The sequence below is a fragment of the Melospiza georgiana genome, chromosome 5 (assembly GCF_028018845.1).
Source record: "Melospiza georgiana isolate bMelGeo1 chromosome 5, bMelGeo1.pri, whole genome shotgun sequence".
NCBI lineage: Eukaryota > Metazoa > Chordata > Aves > Passeriformes > Passerellidae > Melospiza > Melospiza georgiana.
In genome coordinates this window covers 66,811,149-66,831,145 of record NC_080434.1, presented here as the reverse complement: position 1 = coordinate 66,831,145, position 19,997 = coordinate 66,811,149, and the positions used below count along the sequence as shown (strand labels likewise).

At 45.8% G+C, this 19,997-nt stretch overlaps 1 protein-coding gene across 1 annotated transcript in view; it reads right to left on the bottom strand.

The window, feature by feature from the left end:
* Window positions 1–19,997, bottom strand: part of ATRN (attractin) — a 154,970-nt gene that overhangs the window by 102,619 nt on the left and 32,354 nt on the right. Inside the window, exons 2-5 of the mRNA XM_058024020.1 lie at window positions 16,140–16,223; window positions 11,780–11,893; window positions 2,772–2,900; window positions 679–884 (exon numbers count right to left, since the gene is read on the bottom strand). Coding sequence (XP_057880003.1) covers window positions 679–884; window positions 2,772–2,900; window positions 11,780–11,893; window positions 16,140–16,223 — 533 coding nt within the window. The remainder of the gene's footprint in view (window positions 1–678; window positions 885–2,771; window positions 2,901–11,779; window positions 11,894–16,139; window positions 16,224–19,997) is intronic.

The window sequence follows — 19,997 nt, the reverse complement described above, 5'->3', positions numbered from 1 at the left end:
GTAGAACACAGGTTAGTCCCTCTTTGGATGGTGGCTTTTAAAAGCAATTGTTAAAAACCACGGAATCACAGACTGGGATGGATTGGAAAGATCCCCTTCCACCCCCCTGCTGTGGCAGGGACACCTTCCAGAGGGTGCCCCAAGTCCCAGTGTCCAACCTGGCCTTGGACACTGCCAGGGATCCAGGGGCAGCCAGAGCTACTCTGGGCACCCTGTGCCAGGGTGTCATCACACTCATTGTAAAAAACTTCTTCCTTATATCTAATGTAAACCAGCCTAGTTTCAATTTAAAGTCATTCCCCTTTGTCCTGGCATTCCAGGCCCTTGTCCAACATCCTTCTCCAGCTCTCATGGAGGCCCTCTGGGCACTGGAAATGGCTCTGAAGTCTCCCGGGAGCTTTCTCTTCTCCACACCCGCAGCTCTCCCAAACTGCCTCCAGAGCTGAGAGGCTGCAGCCCTTGGAGCTTCTCTGTGTCCTCCTCTCCAGCATATCCATCCATCCATCCATCCATCCATATGAAGTGTGGTCTTTTAAATCTAAAAAGCAGGTACTCTGTTCCTAGTCAGAATGCTAATGCTTGTCATGCAGAACATTCCCACGTCCTCCCAGTTAAAGTGCCAGCTCCAAACACAGAAAATGCATCCCCAGAGCTCTGTGTGCCCAGCAGGAGACTCACCTTGCCAGCCTGCAGAGCACACGCAGGCTCTGGAGCCGTTGAGGCTGCAGTGGCCGCGCTCCGGAGCGCCGCAGTTCCCCGGGCAGTAGGGAATGTCACAGGCCTCTCCCTTCCAGCGCTCGGCACACTCACACTGTGGGGCCAGGCTGCTGCTGTTGAGCCTGCACTCCCCCTGGCCGGAGCAGTTATTGGGACACATATTGAAACTGGGGAAAAGCACAAGGCAGCTCGTCAGGAAGGAAAGAGATTCCCAAGAATTATTAACAAAGGCAAGAGTGATACTGAAGAAAATGAATACAAATCATTACAAACCAAGAGAGAGTCATCTGCTACCTGGTGTGATGCACCTGTAGAGATTTGTACTCTATTCCTAAAAACTGCTTCATTTCACAAGTTAAACTCACAGCTCCTCTGAGAAAATGATCAATATGATTTTTAGCCATTTGTAAGGCAAATGACTTGCCTTAAAACACCCAACAGTAAGTGAGGACTTTCATCAGAGTGTAAGGCTGCTGTGGTGTCTGTGCAATTTATACTCAAACTGTTCACAATTAGGTGCTATTCTGGGATCTGCTTACCAAGAGAACAACTGGAGATGAAAACCAAGCCAAAGACGTGCCTAGTTCGAATAATTTCTGATTTTATAATATCTGCAACGTAGCTGAGGCAAAACCAGATATAACCTTGGTAAAGGTCCACATTTTGAGAACATAATAATTTCCAGACTCCAGTATTTGCTGGTGTATCAACCAGAATAATTCACAGATGGGAATTAGTACCCATATTCTCACTGTCACTGGCTCCAAGGCAATTTCACAAGTGCTGAGAGAACTACTACCTACACTCAGTGACAACTATGAAGACTGTTATGTTTCATTCAATCTACTTGCTGGAAAAATGTTACAAGCAAACCTAAGAACCAGAACACAAAACAGCACTTGAAAATTGTCTGAAATGATGAAGAAAGTGACAAATTAAAGGAATATTGTTCTTGAAGACAGTATTTTATTGCAATGGTGCAAATCCAACATCTGGCAGTAGATGGAGTCCTGGTTTATGCAATCAGACCTGGAAATCACTGCCTCTTCAGCTCCTCTGATCCCACTAACTTTGCATACACTCCTGATCTTCTTCTGAAGCTTTCAAGGGGTGCTGGATGCCCCCTGTTTTTAAAAAAATTCACTATTATGTGGGTTATTCAGCACATATTTGTGTTTGTGTTCTTACTGAGGATGAAAGCACTGAGACTTGATATTCAAAAACTAAGCTTCTCATTTTAAGAGAAAGTCAATTTTTGCAAGAAGTCAGTTAAGACTGAAGCTTTTCCAGCTGTTTTTTCTGAAAGAGGTGAGACTTCCTGCAGATTATTCCCAAATTAAATCTCCCAGTGTGGCACAAACATAACTTGCATCTGTATGAGCAAAAAAAATCCAAAGCTCATGATCCCTGCAGAAGCAAAACCTTCCATCTCTGTGAGTATGTCCACACATTTACCTCAAGACAAAACCTTTCTAAAAGCCGTTGATGAATTAGGGAGCATACGAGAATTACTTTTAAAAAGCTCATCAATGAGGACTAAATACATGTCTGTTTAGAATATGAACGAATATAAAACCAGTCCAGAATAAAAAGAAGCCAGATGAAGGGATTCAATCCAGGGACTGAATAAGAAAGCAAATCCTGAGGATGAGGACCCTCAAGAGCACGTACAGCCCAGTGTCTCAAGTGAAATGCTGGCTGATGGAAAAGTGTGTTTGTGCTAGAGTATCTGCACAGCACTCAGGAGCACAGACATGCACAAAACATATCAATTCCTGTTGTTCAGATAGAATCAAATTGATCCAATAACAAAAAATAAATAGTAAGATGCCTTTTGGAGCAAACATTCATCCACACAACTGACAAGTTGTAACATTGAGCACATGCCACTTATTGGCTGTTGCAAGGGTATAATAAAGATTAAAATCTAATTTCAGGTGTCTGCTCATAATTACACACTTCAATGGCAACTGCTTATTTCAAGACAAAAGTAAGAAAAGGGGAAAACTCCTTTTGCTCAACCTGCAGCATCACTGTGGAGTGGTGCCACTTACTTATAGGTGATGTTAAACCCTGTGAGATTATAGGCAGCATCACTGAAGAAATGTAGAAGAGCATATCCAGAAGTAGCTACAACTTCAGGTACTGTTTCATTGCTGTCTTTCTCAGGAACAATAAGACCACTGGAAAAGTAAAAGAACAATATTAGAAGTGAAATAAAAGGCAGCAAATCAACAAGAGTAAATGCACCAGTACTTTCAATAAAATAATTGAATTTCAATAAAATAATTGAAACTCGATGTATTTCCATTATTTGAAATATAATGAATTTGTGGAATCATAAATAAATGTATGTTGGAAGTATTTAACCTGAGCAAGACTGAAGCTAACTAGAATTTTAGATATCCCTATCAAAAACCTTTCCCTCCCTTGTCACTCAGCAAAGAATTAAGCTGGTCCCATTCATAAAACAAGGTGGCCCCTTTGGAAACAGAAATTAATGTGTCCCAAAATAAAATCTGTATTACGAAGTCAAACTAAAGGTCTGCTGAGCTCAGATCTCCTCCTGACTGTGGGCTACAAAAATGATTGGGAAAGGCTGTGACAAACCAAGCAAGTACAGGGCATTGTGGCAAAGTGTAATCCACCTTCCAGACACCCAGTTCAGATGCTTAGGCCTGGAGAATGCACCCAAGCCAGTACAGTAAAATAAACCACTCTGCCATGCTTCTACCCAATTCATTTCTTAATCATTCGTATCCTTTTCACCTAAAAATCTGCAGCAGTGATGTTAACAATTTAATTCCACAACAGCAGAAAAAGGATTATTCTACTCATTTTTGACTTGCTGCCTTTCGGGTTCTTTTTCTATGAGAAATACTAACAGTCAGCCATGGAATCACAGACTGGTTTGCATTAGAGGCTTAAACCAGAGACTTAAAACTCATCCTGTTCAACCCCTGCCATGGCAAAGACACCTTCTGCTATCCCAGGTGCTCCCAGCCCCAGTGTCCAGCCTGGCCTTGGACACCTCCAGGGATCCAGGGGCAGCCCCAGCAAATCTGGGAATTCCAGCCCAGCCCCTGCCCACCCTCCCAGCCAGCAATTCCTTGCCAAGATCCCAGCCCCATCTCCCCTTTCCCAGTGGGAGCCATTCCCTGTGTCCTGTCCCTCTGTCCCTTGTCCCCAGTCCCTCTGCAGCTCTCCTGGAGCCCCTGCAGGCCCTGCCAGGGGCTCTGAGCTCTGCCTGGAGCCTTCCCTTCTCCAGGGGAACATTCCCAGCTCTGCCAGCCTGGCTCCAGAGCAGAGGGGCTCCAGCCCTGCAGCAGCTCCGGGGCCTGCTCTGGGCTCTCTGCAGCAGCTCCACGTCCTCCTGCTGTTGGCCCCAGGGCTGGGGCAGCTCTGCAGGTGGGCTCTCACCTGAGGGAGGGGCACAGGGACAGAGTCCCCCCTCCCTGGGGATCAGCCCAGGCACGGGGGGCGTCCTGTGTCCCAGCTCATGAGGCCAGGGCATGTCCAGTTTCTTACCCACCAGCATCACCAAGTCCTCCCCTCCAGGGCTGCTGTCCATCCCTCCATCCCCCAGTCACTTCTCATAATCAGAATTGCTCCCATCTGATGCAGGACCTTGCACTTGACCCTATTGTATCTCATGAGATCCCTACAGTGCCAGTCCTTGGTGACGCCCAGGTCCTTCTGGATGCCATCTCATCCCTCAGGCATTCCAACTGCCCCATATCTTCTCATCATCTCTTCTTTTATAAGCTCTACCTGACTCATCACATTCATGTTTGTTGTCCTTTCTATCATAGCAGCCTGTCACACTCTCAACTCCCACCTCATTCTTTGCTTCACACTTCTGGATGCCTTTGGCTGTTTCTCTCACCTTTCCAGGTTCTCTGAGATCCTCCAGGCTTTTAGTTTTCCAGGACTAGCTGAGAGAAGCAAAGATGGTGGGCAAGACTATCTGCAGTATTGCAGACACACTACAGATTTATATAAAGGTTTGTCAAAATAATTGGAACAAACTGACAAACTAAAATGAGCTTTGAAAATAGTAATTACTACCTATTTACCTATGACACTAAATACTTTGTATCTGAGAGGGAATGTTTATTTTTAATTTAACAGAAGCTTGACAAAACCAAAAAATTAAAAGCTGATTCCTCCCTCATACAAAAGCCATCAACATGGGCACAAATTTAAAGTCTACTGAATTTACGTTTTTAAAAGCCTTTATGCATGCACAGTACATTGTCCAGCACCCCCTGCTCATAAATAGTCAGCTGCTATTTCCCTGTACAGATCCACCTCTGCCCAGCCTCACTCCTGCTTCCCACGGCAAAGTCGAAGCTCTGTGCCCAGCAGGGGCTCGAGGGGCAGGGCAGAGCGTGCGGGGCAGGGAGCCGGGGCAGCTCCAACCAGCCCAGCCTGGCCCCCACCCAGCCACTCCCCAGAGCCCAGGGCCACCAGCAGGCAAAAAGCAACGATGGAAAGAATTTTCTCCCGAGAAGAACTTACTTTCCTTTTGTCACATCTATTTAGAATAGAAAGCTAATGCAGTTGAAGAGAGTTTCCTAGGACAGAGTAAAGGAGTTTACCTGCTCAAGGAAATCACTCCCAGCTATCCACAGCACCCACTAATACCACCTGGGAAGCACTTGCTGTGACCTGAACTTTTCTGTCCCCATGATACAATACAATGGTGTGCTCCAAGAACAGAACAGACCCTCAGCAATCCTTTCTACTACAGATTTGGGGGTATGTGCACCAAAACCAGCAGATGAACAAGCTACCTACATCAGGATCACACTGAAAACTGCACAACAAATCTTATGGTGGACAAAAAAGATGTCCTTCATTTTACCAACACACCATAAAAATCACTGGAACCTGATCCCATGTTTTGGCTAAGCAACTCCAGCACATCTGCTGATATACCTTTCAAGAAATATTTCATTATGAGAAAGCCAAATTTCCCCCCGCTGCTCATTCACTTCTCAATGGTAAGGGATTAAACAGCAAAATTAATTCCCTTTTCATCTCTCTGGAAGAGGTGCTTTATTTCATTCTCAATGTTTGAGACTTCTGAAGTTTATCTCTCCCAAAAGATCATCTCTCACAAAACCAAAGCACAAAAAGCCTAACAAACTTCTTGTTTGGTTCATAACTATTCTCTTGTAATGGACACTGTAGGACAGTACATCTCCACCACAGGAAAACAAACATTTGAAAATTATTTGGGTGAGGCAAACTGCAGCTCAGGGACAAGAAAAAAATTGCTTTTGTCTGGTTTCTTCTTCAGCACTTATCACTGATATTACAGGGCAAAGTAAGTGGAAGGCAAGACAAAAAATCCCCTCAATAATCTTTCCTAATAAAAGGACTATCCTTGACAATTCTTTGTGTTCTCAAAGAAATCTCAGATTTGGGGTTTGTTTGACCAGAACACAAGTACCTCCATAACAATGCTTGCATCCCAGATATTCCCTATTTCCATCTTTTTCTGGTGATTCATGTGTAAATAACTAAAGAGGATGTTATGCCTCCTACACAAATTTGAAACACTCTAAGGAAACTTAATCACAGAATTGTCTGGGTTGGAAGGGACCTTAAAGGTCATCTAGGCCAAGCCCCTGCCATGGGCAGGGACACTTTCCACCAGACCAGGCTGCTGCAAGTCCCACCCAGCCTGGCCTTGAACATTTCCAGGGATAGGGCATTTTAATTTCTTTCAGAGAAAGCCATGAAGAGAACACAACACAGCAGGAACAATCAGAGCCTGAAAGGTTGAACCTCAGAAACAGTGAATAAATCAACCTGCTCCCAGCATCATATGGAATAAACAGAAGCACATCAGAATTTACATCTGCCACGAAAAAGAATCCAATAGGCAGAATCAGAATGATAAAAGATTATGCAAAACTTCCTTTAAATTATGATCCAGAATCTCTGAGCAACTCAACTTGGCCAAGATTAGCATGTTTCACAACACACTGCTTTTATTTCCTTTCATAAGGTTTCAAAACATTTTGCAACCATCCCTACTCCAAAGCAAATAAACACTCCTACTCAGCTCAGCTGCCCAGTGACACCCAGGGAGAGGCAAACCTCTGCTTTGGACAGAAATAACATCTATTTCCTGGACTGCTGAAGTCAATGGCAGAAAGTAAAAGAGTATCAGAAATCAATGAAACATAGAATGGCCTGAGCTGGAGAAACTTTAAAAATCCTCCTGATCTACCTCCTGCTATGGGCAGGAACACCTTCCACTATCCCAGGGTGCTCCAAGCCCCAGTGTCCAACCTGGCCTTGGGCACCTCCCATGGAACAATTCCTGCCCAACATCCCATCTAGCCCTACTCTCTGAAGGCTGTCACTTCTTCCTTGTCCTGTCACTCCATCCTCTTGTCCAAAGCCTCTCTCCCACTCATCATGGAGGCTCATTTCAAGTATGGAAGTTCACAATTATGTCCAGGAGACCCAACTTCTTCACTATCATAATTTAAAACAAAGGGCACCTCCTCTATTATTTTTCTTGGATTTGCTATGTGAGTATCACAATACTGGCATATTCCTCATTTCCTCCAGAGACACAACCTGTTAGAGATCAAAGCATGAGAAGCTCTACTAAGCAGAAAAAGGGTGTAATTGAGAGTCACGAAAGGAAAGGGTGAAAATACAAAGTAGAGCTCATGGAGGAGTAAAAGGATAAAGATCATACTGAAAAATCAGCTTTCAATCCATCAAAATCCAATGCAAACAAATTATCCTTATTTTTAAATACATTGATACATCTGGACACACACATACACAAAATGGCAACATTTCTCTGCTACTAAAAACCAGTCCATGCACCTCATTCATACTCAGAACTACAAGACTAAAACTAAACAAACTAAAAATAGCAGTTACAGGAGACTAAAAATAAAACAATAGCAAAAAATAAAAAAGGAGGGAGGAGAATATAAGGAGACATCTGAAATTTATTGTCTTAAATGAAGCAGGATGACTCCCAAACATGGACTTTTAAGGAAACAAACCCATTGCAACAACATGTACGAAAAAAGACTACATTATAGATTCATTATAGAGCTGGCAGCCCCTCACATTACAATCTTCCTTGAAATCTTCCCCCCTTGGTGCAGTAGAGGCAGAAGCAGCTGCAGCACCAGCACAGGAAGCTTGTCTGTCTGCAGAAGCCTCCAGATCAGGGGCTTTGCCCAAAAACCTCCTCAGTTCTTACATGACTGTGGCTACCGAAGGATCATGGAACAGTTTAAGGTGGAAAGGACCTTAAGGGTCATCCCACCCTGCCATGGCAAAGACACCTCCCACTGCCCCAGGCTGCTCCCAGCCCCAGTGTCCAGCCTGGCCTTGGGCACTGCCAGGGATCCAGGGGCAGCCACCCTGTGCCAGGGCCTCACACCCTTCCAGGGAACAATTCCCAATTCCCAATTTCCCATCCAGCCCTGCCCTCTGGCACTGGGAGCCATTCCCTGGCTCCTGTCCCTCCATCCCTTGTCCCCAGTCCCTCTCCAGCTCTCCTGCAGCTCCTGCAGGCCCTGCCAGGGGCTCTGAGCTCTGCCTGGAGCCTTCCCTTCTCCAGGGGAACATTCCCAGCTCTGCCAGCCTGGCTCAGTGGTAGGGAAGCTCCAGCCCTGCAGCAGCTCTGTGACCTCCTCTGGACTTGCTCTGGCAGCTCCACGTCCTCCTGCTGTTGGAAGCCCCTGAGCTGAATACCCATTTCCATGGCAGCAAGGTCAGTTACAATTTCTGGCAAATAATTGAGGAAATAGAAGGAAAAAATAGAGGAGAGTCAACCACATCATCTATGTACAAGGAGAGGTAGGAGTGAGGTTCCTTTAACTTCAAGGAGAGATAGCTGAAGAAGGATGAAACCTAAATTTTGACCTCAACTACCTCAGGAGAGATTAGAGAGGAGGGAATACCAGAGGTTCACAAGAAAAGGACAGGAGGCAACACACACAGGTTGCAGCAAGGCATTGTGGCTAGACATTAGCATTAGATTAATTTTATATCATTATTTTAACACCAATCTCTGCACCATGGACCCAGAGGATCAACGAGACCTCCATCCTAAAGATAAACTCACACCTTGATTGGACAAAGGGCTCTGATGGTCATCCTGCTTTGAGAGAGGGATCAGACCCTTCCAACCCAACTCAGCCCTACACCCAAATCTGGGTGCTCAAGTGCCACATTCACCACCAGGTACCACAAGGCTGGGGAGCTGCTCCTGCTCCAAGGGAACACGGGCTCACATCATCCTCCACCTGGCCCCTGAGAGCAACCACAGCAGCTGCTGGGCCACTGCCAAACGTCCTGCAGAACAACACCTGGGTCTGACCAGGAAAACACTCCGTGCCAACCCGATCACAATGAAAATAAAGGTGCAAAACCAGCTCTGGTAAATGTTTAATGCGGAGTAAAGTTAACAAAACCAACTAAGTTCACAGGTGCTGAGTGCAGTTTATCTACTTCAGATTTCTTCATCAGTGCTGACAAACATACTGCAGTTGTTTCCATGTTCTTTTACTGCAGTTTTGAAGCAGCACATTTACACAGTCTCATTGTGCCTGTGATCACAAATATAAGCCAGCAAAGATATTTTTAACACTGTTTAATAAAAAAAGCTCAATATGCAGGACCAGACAGCTCTGGATGCTCTCAGAACACAAGGAGTTTAGTCTATGCACACACTTGAACTGTGTAAATGTTGGCATTAAGCAAATATTTATTGCTGTTAAAAATTGATAAATTTAAAGCTTCCCTACAGTTCAATGCTGAGGATTCCCAAGATCATCTTAAATATACACAAGATTATATATATATTTCAGGATAAATATCATCTTGTGAACAAACATAAATGAGCATCAGAAGGTCAAGAAAACAAAATGAGAGCAGAGAAGGAAGTGAAGGTTCAGGGAACTGCTGTAAAAAGTCAGGGAGGGAACAAAAATTGAGTTGAGAGAAAGGAATTTCTAGTGTTTATCAACAAACTCTCAAAGCTTACAGGGCCCAACTGTATAAAGCTCAGTCTTGTAAATCTCCTGGCAGGGTGCAAATAATGAACAAGGAAATATGTTTACGATAATAATAAATTTAATATACCCCAACTAAATTGGGAAAATATGAACACTGCTCTTAAAAAACTCCAAGGCATTTATTTTGTATTAGAGAAAGGTATTTTTCAACAGATGCTTTCTGGTACTTCACCAAAATGAGAAGCATCTGCCATTTCCTGAACTTGGATTACTGAATACCACAGCTCACTGCTAATGAAGCTAAATTCAAATGTCATCTAAAGAAGCAATTAAAAAAAATTGGAGTTTTTTCCCTACCTCAAAAACATTATTGTACTAAGCTCATGTTTGCTTGTCCTCAAGACCAGGCTTCCTGATTTACAGATTTGCCAGTCTGAACCATAATTGTTAATGCTGTGAACTACTTATAAGTTCAATTTTAAAAGCCCATTAAGTTTTGGAAAACACACAAGAAATGGCAGGCACAAATCATCATTTCACCTTTTCACCAGTGTATTAAAAAATAGCTTGATTAGAACAAAATTACATTGGTCAAGATGACATTTCCTCCTCTTCCTGCACATCAATCAGAACACGATACCAGAGAGCACTTCCAGGTGGCATTGCCACGTTTTTGGAGCTTTTTAGAAGAGAAAGGTTGTTCCTTCCTCAAATTAGCTGTTCTGTTTTGACCTCACCTTAGTCTGAAGCTTTTACTCCAAAACAACGCTACATTTGCAGCTGAAGACCAAAAAACCACATGTGGTGGTTTAAATTTTTATCAACTTTTTTCCCTCTGCTGATTTTCTCTCACAGACATTATAAGGATTTTTTAGAACAAACATGAAGTATTTTTAGAGCTTCATTTCACAAATGAGAGGAAGCCCAGCAGAAGGTTAATTCTGGAAATAGTTACGCAGCCACTTGGAACAAGCAGGGTCCCAGGGGAACCTTTAGTTTTTTTCATAGATAACTTGGGATTATTTTCCTAATTTCAGTTTAAAGAATAAAAAGCATGACAGGGTGGTGTCACTGCAAGACTGAAACACAGAAAAACACAAGTTATGTTTATGTCTCAGGATGAAATGTGGATTGCTCACCAGCAGCCACACTGATGTCTCATCACATGGACAAGCCAAACACCTGTAACCTGTTGGCAGAACAGGAATTTTTACACATCAGGAGCTGGAGAGGGACACTTGCCATGGGATGGAGAACAGGGAATGGCTTCCCACTGCCAGAGGGCAGGAGAGATGGGACATTGGGAAGGAATCCTTCCTTGTAGCAGCAGTGAGGCCCTGGCTCAGGTGCCCAGAGCAGCTGTGGCTGCCCCTGGATCCCTGGCAGTGCCCAAGGCCAGGCTGCACATTGGGGCTGGAGCACATGAGACAGTGGGAGGTGTCCCTGCCATGGCAGGGGTGGCACTGGATGGGCTTTGAGATCCCTCCCAAGCCAACCATCCTGTGATTCTGTTTTTTACAAGGTTGATTCATCATTGCTGCTCCTGAACATGTTCCAAGTAACTAAAGACTTTGAAGTCTAAGGTACATAAAAGATAGACATAATTCTATGAGACCTCCATGTCTACAACATTAGCTGGCTTTTGCCCTTCTGTCTGTATTGACACACTGCAAGTTTAAGTCATAAATCATGTTCAAACCCATAAATGGGGTAGTTTTCTCCTCTCAAAAGAGGCTTCACACCAAATCATCTCCAGCCCAGACAGACAACAATAATTTTTTTGTCTCCCAAAGAATCAGGATTTGGAAATGAAAACATAATACTTAAATGCTAGAGTGCAGTGACATGACTTGTTCATTGTAAAAGCTAAAAACAACTCTTTAATTGTTTATGCTGACAAAGAGTGCACAAAAGGACACTGGCTATATGTGCTGCACTTGCAGTGTTATACATTTGGATTACTGGATCATATTTTCAGCCTGAGATGTAAGTCAGGGTCTAAGTTAAGAAAATACCACTGGCTACAGTTAAGAGTCTCACCAATGGGAACTCACCTAAAAGCTGCCAGTAAGGGAGCATAAATTGAGTCTCCATCATACACATACAAGTGGTCCCAGCTGCACTCTGTGGCAAAGTGATTGAATCGAAGCCTGAGGATTGTATTTGGCCTGTAAAGAAAAAATAAATAAAGAAAATATTTGTAATTAGCCACTCAACACACAGGGCAAAATCCCTTCAACACACTTCTCTGGTGTGAAGCTCTGGTCTAGACAAGACTAAAAGTGAGTCATTTGGTGTAACTGTAGGCACATTAAACATGCTGTGGTTCAGGGGTTTTTTGTGTGCAGCTCTCCGGGTATTAAGCAAAAATTTCTTTATGGTCAGAAAACTGTGTCCTGTTGTGCAGAACAGATCATGGAACCACACAAATATCCTGATGTGGAAGGGACTGAGAAGGATCACTGAGTCCAGCTCCTGGCTCTGCACAGGACACCCCAACAACCCCACCCTGAGCCTGAGCGCATTGCCCCAGCGCTCCTGGAGCTCTGGCAGCCCTGGCACCACGGCCACTCCCTGGGGAGCCTGGGCACTGCCTGAGCACCCTCTGGGGGAGGAGCATCTCCTGAGACATAAACTAAGCCTCCCCCAACACAACTGCAAGCCCTTCCCTTGGGTCCTGTCCCTGGTCACACCGAGATCAGTGTCTCAGAAGGAATTTGCAGGCTGTGATGAGGCCTCCACTCAGTCTCCTGTTCTCCAGGTTGAACAAACCAAGTCACCTCAACCACTGTTCAAACAAGACAAATGTCCCTCTGCAGCTCTCCTGGAGCCCCTGCAGGCCCTGCCAGGGGCTCTGAGCTCTGCCTGGAGCCTTCCCTTCTCCAGGGGAACATTCCCAGCCCTGCCAGCCTGGCTCCAGAGCAGAGGGGCTCCAGCCCTGCAGCAGCTCCGGGGCCTCCTCTGGGCTCTCTGCAGCAGCTCCACGTCCTCCTGCTGTTGGCCCCAGGGCTGGGGCAGCTCTGCAGGTGGGCTCTCACCTGAGGGAGGGCACAGGGACACAATTCCCACCTTGCCTTTGCCATCAGCCCAGGCATGGGGGTCCTGGGGGCCGGCACACATGGCTAGGGCAGGTCCAGGTTTTCAGCATGGTAAGACACCATTTGTTTCATGCCAATATAAAAAAGATACATCTAAAGACAATTACAGAGAAAGCACAGCAGATATTTAATTCTGGCTCAGCTCCAGGAGGGTGCAAACAGCACTAACACTGCTTAGACCTGAAACAAATAGAAAATGAATGTCTATCAGCAGTGCTTGTTCCCACCCACAGCTGGAGCTGTTGAAAGGACAGACACAAGTGTCTAGGATCTCCCCAACAGTATTGCCCTTGAATTCAGATGAACTCCCTATTAATCCTAATCAAAAAAAATTTTTAAATGTCAGCTTGCTATATAGTCCTTCCTTCCCACAGAAGGGGGAGTCTTTAGGGAGTTATTCTGCAAGTGACTGTTTTTTGATAGGTATAACAATCTACTGTAGGTCTTTGGAAAAGAGCAGCAGGTGGAACTCAAGGATAATGCCCTGCTTAAAGAAAAGGTACAAAGAGAACCTATGACTTCAGAACTGAGCAGCCTGTGAAGGCACTGGGAATTGCTTCTACTTGAATAGCCTGACAGCTGTAGAGCAGAAAAATATTGTCAATCAATAAAGGTTCAGACCACAAACAAAAAGGAAGAGTCTCTTTGCAACAGCCAACAACTGGTAGGAGACAGCCCTCGTCTGCACAATCACATGGTCCCTTAGGACCCATGGAGATCATCTGCCTCGTTCACTCTCCTGGGAAAAATAAAAAGGACTCCCCTGGGATAAGAACAGAGCACAGACACCAGCCAAGAAAACTCAGGAACTGTGCAGAAATGAAATGAGAACACTAAGGAACACAGGGCTGCATATTTCAGCTGGTTTAATCAGCATGATTATCTCTTTTCTGTTTACCACCATGCCCTGACAGCAGGGTATAAACACTCACAGGCAGGAAAAGGACTCCAACCTATGCCTGGCTATGGAACAGGGAGGAACATTTCTGTCTTTCCAGCAAGAAAGATCTCACTTCAAAATCCATAAAGTGGTGGTTCCCTAGGAAGCCTCTCAGTAGTAGTAATTATAGGCTGGAGGAGCAGCTTTGGTGACATTATTGAGGACTCATAAAAAGCACTTCTATTCTGATAAAAATACGAGTCACAATATCTTTTAAAAACAGACCTTATAAGGGTTAAAGCTGGCTATGCTGGCATTGCTGAGGCTGGTTCATCTGCAATAACGCTCTTGTGAAACATTTTTAAATTATTTGTAATTGCAAACTGTCAGCAGCTGTTTTCCTATTACCTACACAAATTAAAAGAAGTAGCCACTTGGAGCAGCCAACTTTTGCTCTTAACCACCTCAAACAACTGGGCTCCTTATTAAGTTTATAGTGAGTGGTTGCCTCCCAGTTTTATCATTCTGCATGGTTCTAGAGCTTAGGAATTAAACTTCCTCAACTCAAATAAATGTCTGAAGCAGATACAATGAATAATTTCTCCAAACTCATCAGACCTCCTGAACAAAGGACCATAGAGTGGTTTGGGTTGGAAGGGACCTTCACAACCATCTTGTTCCAGCCCCTGTCATGGACAGGTTGGTCCAAGCTGCATCCAGTCTGGCCTTGGGCACTGCCAGGGATCCAGGGGCAGCCACAGCAAATCTGGGCACCCTGTGCCAGGGCCTGCCCACCCTGCCAGGGAACAATTCCCAATTCCCAAGGTCCCATCCAGCCCTGCTCTCTGGCAGCAGGAGCCGTTCCCTGGCTCCTGTCCCTGCAGGCCTTGTCCCCAGTCCCTCTGCAGCTCTCCTGGAGCCCCTGCAGGCCCTGCCAGGGGCTCTGAGCTCTGCCTGGAGCCTTCCCTTCTCCAGGGGAACATTCCCAGCCCTGCCAGCCTGGCTCCAGAGCAGAGGGGCTCCAGCCCTGCAGCAGCTCCAGGGCCTCCTCTGGGCTCTCTGCAGCAGCTCCACGTCCTCCTGCTGTTGGCCCCAGGGCTGGGGCAGCTCTGCAGGTGGGCTCTCACCTGAGGGAGGGCACAGGGACACAATTCCCACCTTGCCTTTGCCATCAGCCAGGGCTGGGGTCAGGGGCTCTGGGCTGGGGTCATATCCAGCTCTCACCCAGCAGCACCCCCAGGTCCTTCTCCCCAGGGCTGCTCTCCAGCCCTTCCCCACCCATCCTGTGCTTGTGCTCTGCCTTGCTCCAGCCCTGTGCAGGACCCTGCCCTTGGCCTTGTGTAACTTCATGAGGTTCACACAGTCCCATGTCTCTGGTGTGTCCAGGCCCCCTTTGGTGCCATTTCTTCCCTTCAGCACCTTGCCCACACCAAATGGCCTGGTATCCACTGGCAGATTTGCTAAGGGTGCCTTATTCCACTGTGTATGTCAGCAACAGATACATTAATCACAGGGAGAAGATTAAGGAAAAGTGCCCTCTGGGACTGTAGCAAATTCTGATCCCCCAAGATGCTAAGAGGCCTCAGCTTGCAGTGTGCAGTGCAAGTTCACACTCTCACACAACTCCTGCCAATTCACAGCCCTTTCTACCTGCACACTCAGGGAACAACATGGAATGTGACTGAACATACAGATGTTATCACATAGCATCATATCTGACCATGGAAAAGCTTTAGAGACTAAACAAATGGATCTTACAGTCCTGGTACCAGCTTGGTTATATCAAAAATATATTTCAACAAGTGAGATGGTCTGAACTGCTGCACCATCAATCAGGTGACAGAGGATAGACATTAAATATGCTACTCCTAAAAACCTGTGCAAGAAATTGCTGTAAGCAATATAAGGATCATATACAAGAAGGGCAGCAAAGTGAGGGGAGAGATCTGAGAGACTTCTCCCAATTTAGAAAGCCTTTGCAATAAAAGGTCAGTGGTTCCTCTGAAGTCCTCATGGCTCAGTGAGTAAAGAAACATCTGAAGTTCATCACTACAGAAACTGATTCTTCATTAATAAAAGCTTTCAGAGCTTTCTCTTGTTTCTCATACTACTGAAAAATCCCATGTGCAGTGAATCCCATCATCTGAATGGCCCATGATGATGTCAGTTAAATAATTCATAATCCTTCATTATTTGCAGAAGTGCACTGATTTTTGTTCACCACATGCTGTTTCAACACAAACCTCTTAAACAGAAGTCAGTCTGGAGGGCTCAGTTACACAAAAATTTATTTACCAAGACCAATTAAGTGTTGCCCAATTTAGCTTTTAGAATAGCCAGAAAGAATCATGAGACTTAACAATATTCAGGGCAGATAAAACTCACCTAGAAGTGCCAATAAGCAATACAAAATTCCAAGCTGCTTCCAACACTCACCTTCCTTCAATGAGCCAGGTGCATTTTGTCTTGTATTTGTAATTTCCAGGCCCATCTGTGACATATCCTGAAGGTTCAGTGAGTCTGCAAACAAAAACACAAAGACAAACATTAGTGTCCAGTGGTTTTAAACATTCAGAAAGGATTCTCTAAATTCTGAAGATCCATCATTAGATTATTATCTACTTAAGAGCCACCATAAACAAACCAACTACAGCACGACAAAACCCAGCTGGGAGTCTCCTGTTGAACTCTCTGTGCAGGCCTTCTGATGATTGTTTCACTTCAAGAGTGATGGTTTCTCTATCATATTGATACCATGGTTCCAAACTTGTATGTATGGATATACCACCTAACCAGCACAAGGAATTCCCCAACAGAAGCTAAAATTATTCCTAAACTATTTATTTAGACAAACTGTACTATTGCATGTGGTTCAGATGAAGGCCATGGTGCAACCTCTCACTCATTCTGTATTTGACTCTCCACAAACTCCTTGACAAGCTCCTAGATGGAGAATTGGATTGAGAGTTGGATCCCCCAAGCCCCTGGATCCCAGGCTGGACTGGGCTTGGAGCACCCTGGGATAGTGGAAGGTGTCCTTGCCCGTGGATGGGGTGGAATGAGATGGGCTTTAAGGTCCCTTCCACCCCAACCATTCTGTGATTCTGTACTGTTATCAACATCTGCAAATGCTGCACAGTGCAAATTCTACTCCAGCGAAAGAAAACCATTGGGATATGCACTCCTGTCTCACATGAATTAGTCAAAATATTCCAGATGAGTATTGCAGAAACTGCTGAAAATAAATGACAGGGAAGGATGGCAGCAGAAGGCAGCAGCACCTGAAGGTGCCCAAACACCATGTTCTGGCAGAGCACACACTGGCACCCAAACCAGGATTCCTTCCTAGGCCAGTTATAAACTCCATGGTCGGCACACTGCTGGAGCAAATCACAGCCCTCTGGCAAAATTCAACTGTCCTACTTACAACACAGCTCTAAAACAAAAACACTCTAAATTTAAACTTGGCAAAAAGAGAGGAAAGCAAGACCAGAAATTCCTCAAACCGGTATCTTGGAACCTTTTCTGCGCCTTTCCCCAGTGATCTGTTAATGCTAACATCTCACTTTTTAACACATTTAAAAATGTGGGCTGAGTCAAAAATTATTTTCCATATTCTTTTCCATCAAGCATTTTTAAGATTGATCTCTGATTCAAATTAAAAAGGCAAAACTCAAAGGTTTTTGAAAACCACCTTCCTCTGTCTCTAAATGAATTTATTACAGTACTTTTCAACCTGAGCAATTGAGCTGAAGATTTTAAAAAGCCAATCACTGAAGTTCTGCAGAAAATGGACATTCAAGCAAGTGAAGAAAAAGCTCAGATTTCTGGAAGCACAAAAAGCATCTGGCCCTCTATGGAGACACAGATGTCAGTGTAAACCGAGATTAGATTTAAAAAAAATACACATACAGAAGGTATAGATTTAGGCTGGATATTGGGAAGGAATTGTTCCCTGGCAGGGTGGTATGGCCCTGGCACAGGTGCCCAGATTTGCTGTGGCTGCCCCTGGATCCCTGGCAGTGCCCAAGGCCAGGTTGGACACTGGGGCTTGGATCAGCCTGGGACAGTGGGAGGTGTCCCTGCCATGGCAGGGGTGGCACTGGGTGGGCGTTATGTTCCCTTCCAACACAAACCATTCCATGATTCTGTGATTTATATTTCTTTTAAAATTTCAACATCTTAGAAAATTCAAACTACTTATCCACCAGCCAGGAATTCACAAAACCAAATGAAACTTCCAAGCTGGAAGCAGTAACATCTAGTCTTTTTGTCTAAAAAAATCATCATTCTGAATATAATATCCCTGTAAAAGCCATGAATCAAACAGTATTAACACTGATAGAACTTTGTCTGCATCCAAGAGCAGAGATTCTGAAAACCTGAGGAAGTCTCTCAAGCTATAAACAATCTCATGCCATGTGGCAAGCTCTCAGGGAACCTCTGCTCATAGAAATCCTGCAACAATTTTATCTGGAAGCAATTACTAATTCATTCACCACAGAAATGCTACCAAGAGTGATATAAAAAATAAAATAAAATAATCCTGTTAGTACTACCCCAGGCATGTCGTATCTCAGGAGAGAAAAAAAGAGAGCATTTCAACAGCCATGTAATTCAATGAACTTTCAGCAAAACACTGGACTTAGTTTTAAAAATGTAAGTCAAACTTCTTTGATCCCCTATTATCTGTAAGTTTCTCAGACTGCTTACTAAACTTCCTGTCATTATGGACGAATGAGGGATATTAAAAATCTATAATCTATTATTAAAATCCATTAATAAAAATCTATTAAAATCTATAATCAATCAGAGTTGACATGTCTGAAAGGAAAATAAATAGCCTGCACTGCCAGGCTAGAGCAGGCAGTAGCATGCATGTTCTTCTATAAGCACTCTCCCAGACAGAAATAAATCTTCAACACAAAAGCAAACTGAAATTAGAATTTCATCTTTCCATTCAAGACAGAAAGATGAACTGATCTCCAGGCTGCAGTTCAAAGCAAACAGGCCCTGTTCCCCATGCTCCGTGCTGCCTGTGCCACAGAGACACGGGGCTGGGGTTGGGATGGCTGGCACAGGTCCCACATGTCCCACAGGCCTCTGGCTCGGTCTGCGAGCAAAGCCTTGGGAAGGGAGCACGGGAGAAACTCCAGAAGGAAGAACACCGGAGGAATGAGGGACTTGGAGGTGGGAAGCTCCCCTGACATGCATCAGGCCGCTCTCATAGAAGGCTCCTACCCCACGTAGCCTGTGTCACCATCACAACCAGGCTCCAAGGCCTCTGGGCCCAGAAAGCTTTGGCCATGTTTGTGATGTGGGGTGAGGGTTAGGCCCTGCCGCTGGCTCACAGCAAGCCCTGCAGCTCCAGGCTGGGCCAGAGGGCTGGGAAAGGCCCTGGGGCTGCTGTGACAGCGGCTGGGCACGAGCCCAGCTGGGCAAGAGGCCACTGGGGGCCCCTGGGCTGTGCCAGCTCTGTGGCAGCAGCACGGCCAGGGCAGTGCCACAGTGTCACTGTACTGGCACTGCCGGGGCACCTCTGGGTGGGCTGCCACCTCTGGGGCAGCTCTGGAGGGGCTGGAGCGTGGCCAGGGCAGGAACAGAGCTGGGCAGGGGCTGCACAATCCCTGAGGGAGCTGGGCAGGGGCTGCACAATCCCTGAGGGAGCTGGGAAGGGGCTGCACAATCCCTGAGGGAGCTGGGAAGGGGCTGCACAATCCCTGAGGGAGCTGGGAAGGGGCTGCACAATCCCTGAGGGAGCTGGGCAGGGGCTGCACAATCCCTGAGGGAGCTGGGAAGGGGCTGCACAATCCCTGAGGGAGCTGGGAAGGGGCTGCACAATCCCTGAGGGAGCTGGGAAGGGGCTGCACAATCCCTGAGGGAGCTGGGAAGGGGCTGCACAATCCCTGAGGGAGCTGGGAAGGGGCTCAGCCTGGAGCAAAGGAGGCTCAGGGGGCCCTTGTGGCTCTGCACAGCTCCTGCCAGGAGGGCACAGCCGGGGGGTCGGGCTCTGCTCCAGGGAACAGGGACAGGAGCAGAGGGAACGGCCTCTGGGGAGGGTCTGGGTGGGCAGTGGGGAAATTGCTCATGGAAAGGGCTGCCCAGCCCTGGCACAGCTGCCCAGGGCAGGGGTGCAGTCCCCATCTCTGGGGGGATTTCACAGCCCTGTGGATGTGGCACCTGGGGACAAGGGGCAGTGGTGGCCTTGGCTGTGCTGGGGAACAAACTGGCCTTAGAGGGCTTTTCCTACCCCAACAATCCTGTGATTGTAAGGCAATTTTATGACTCAGATGC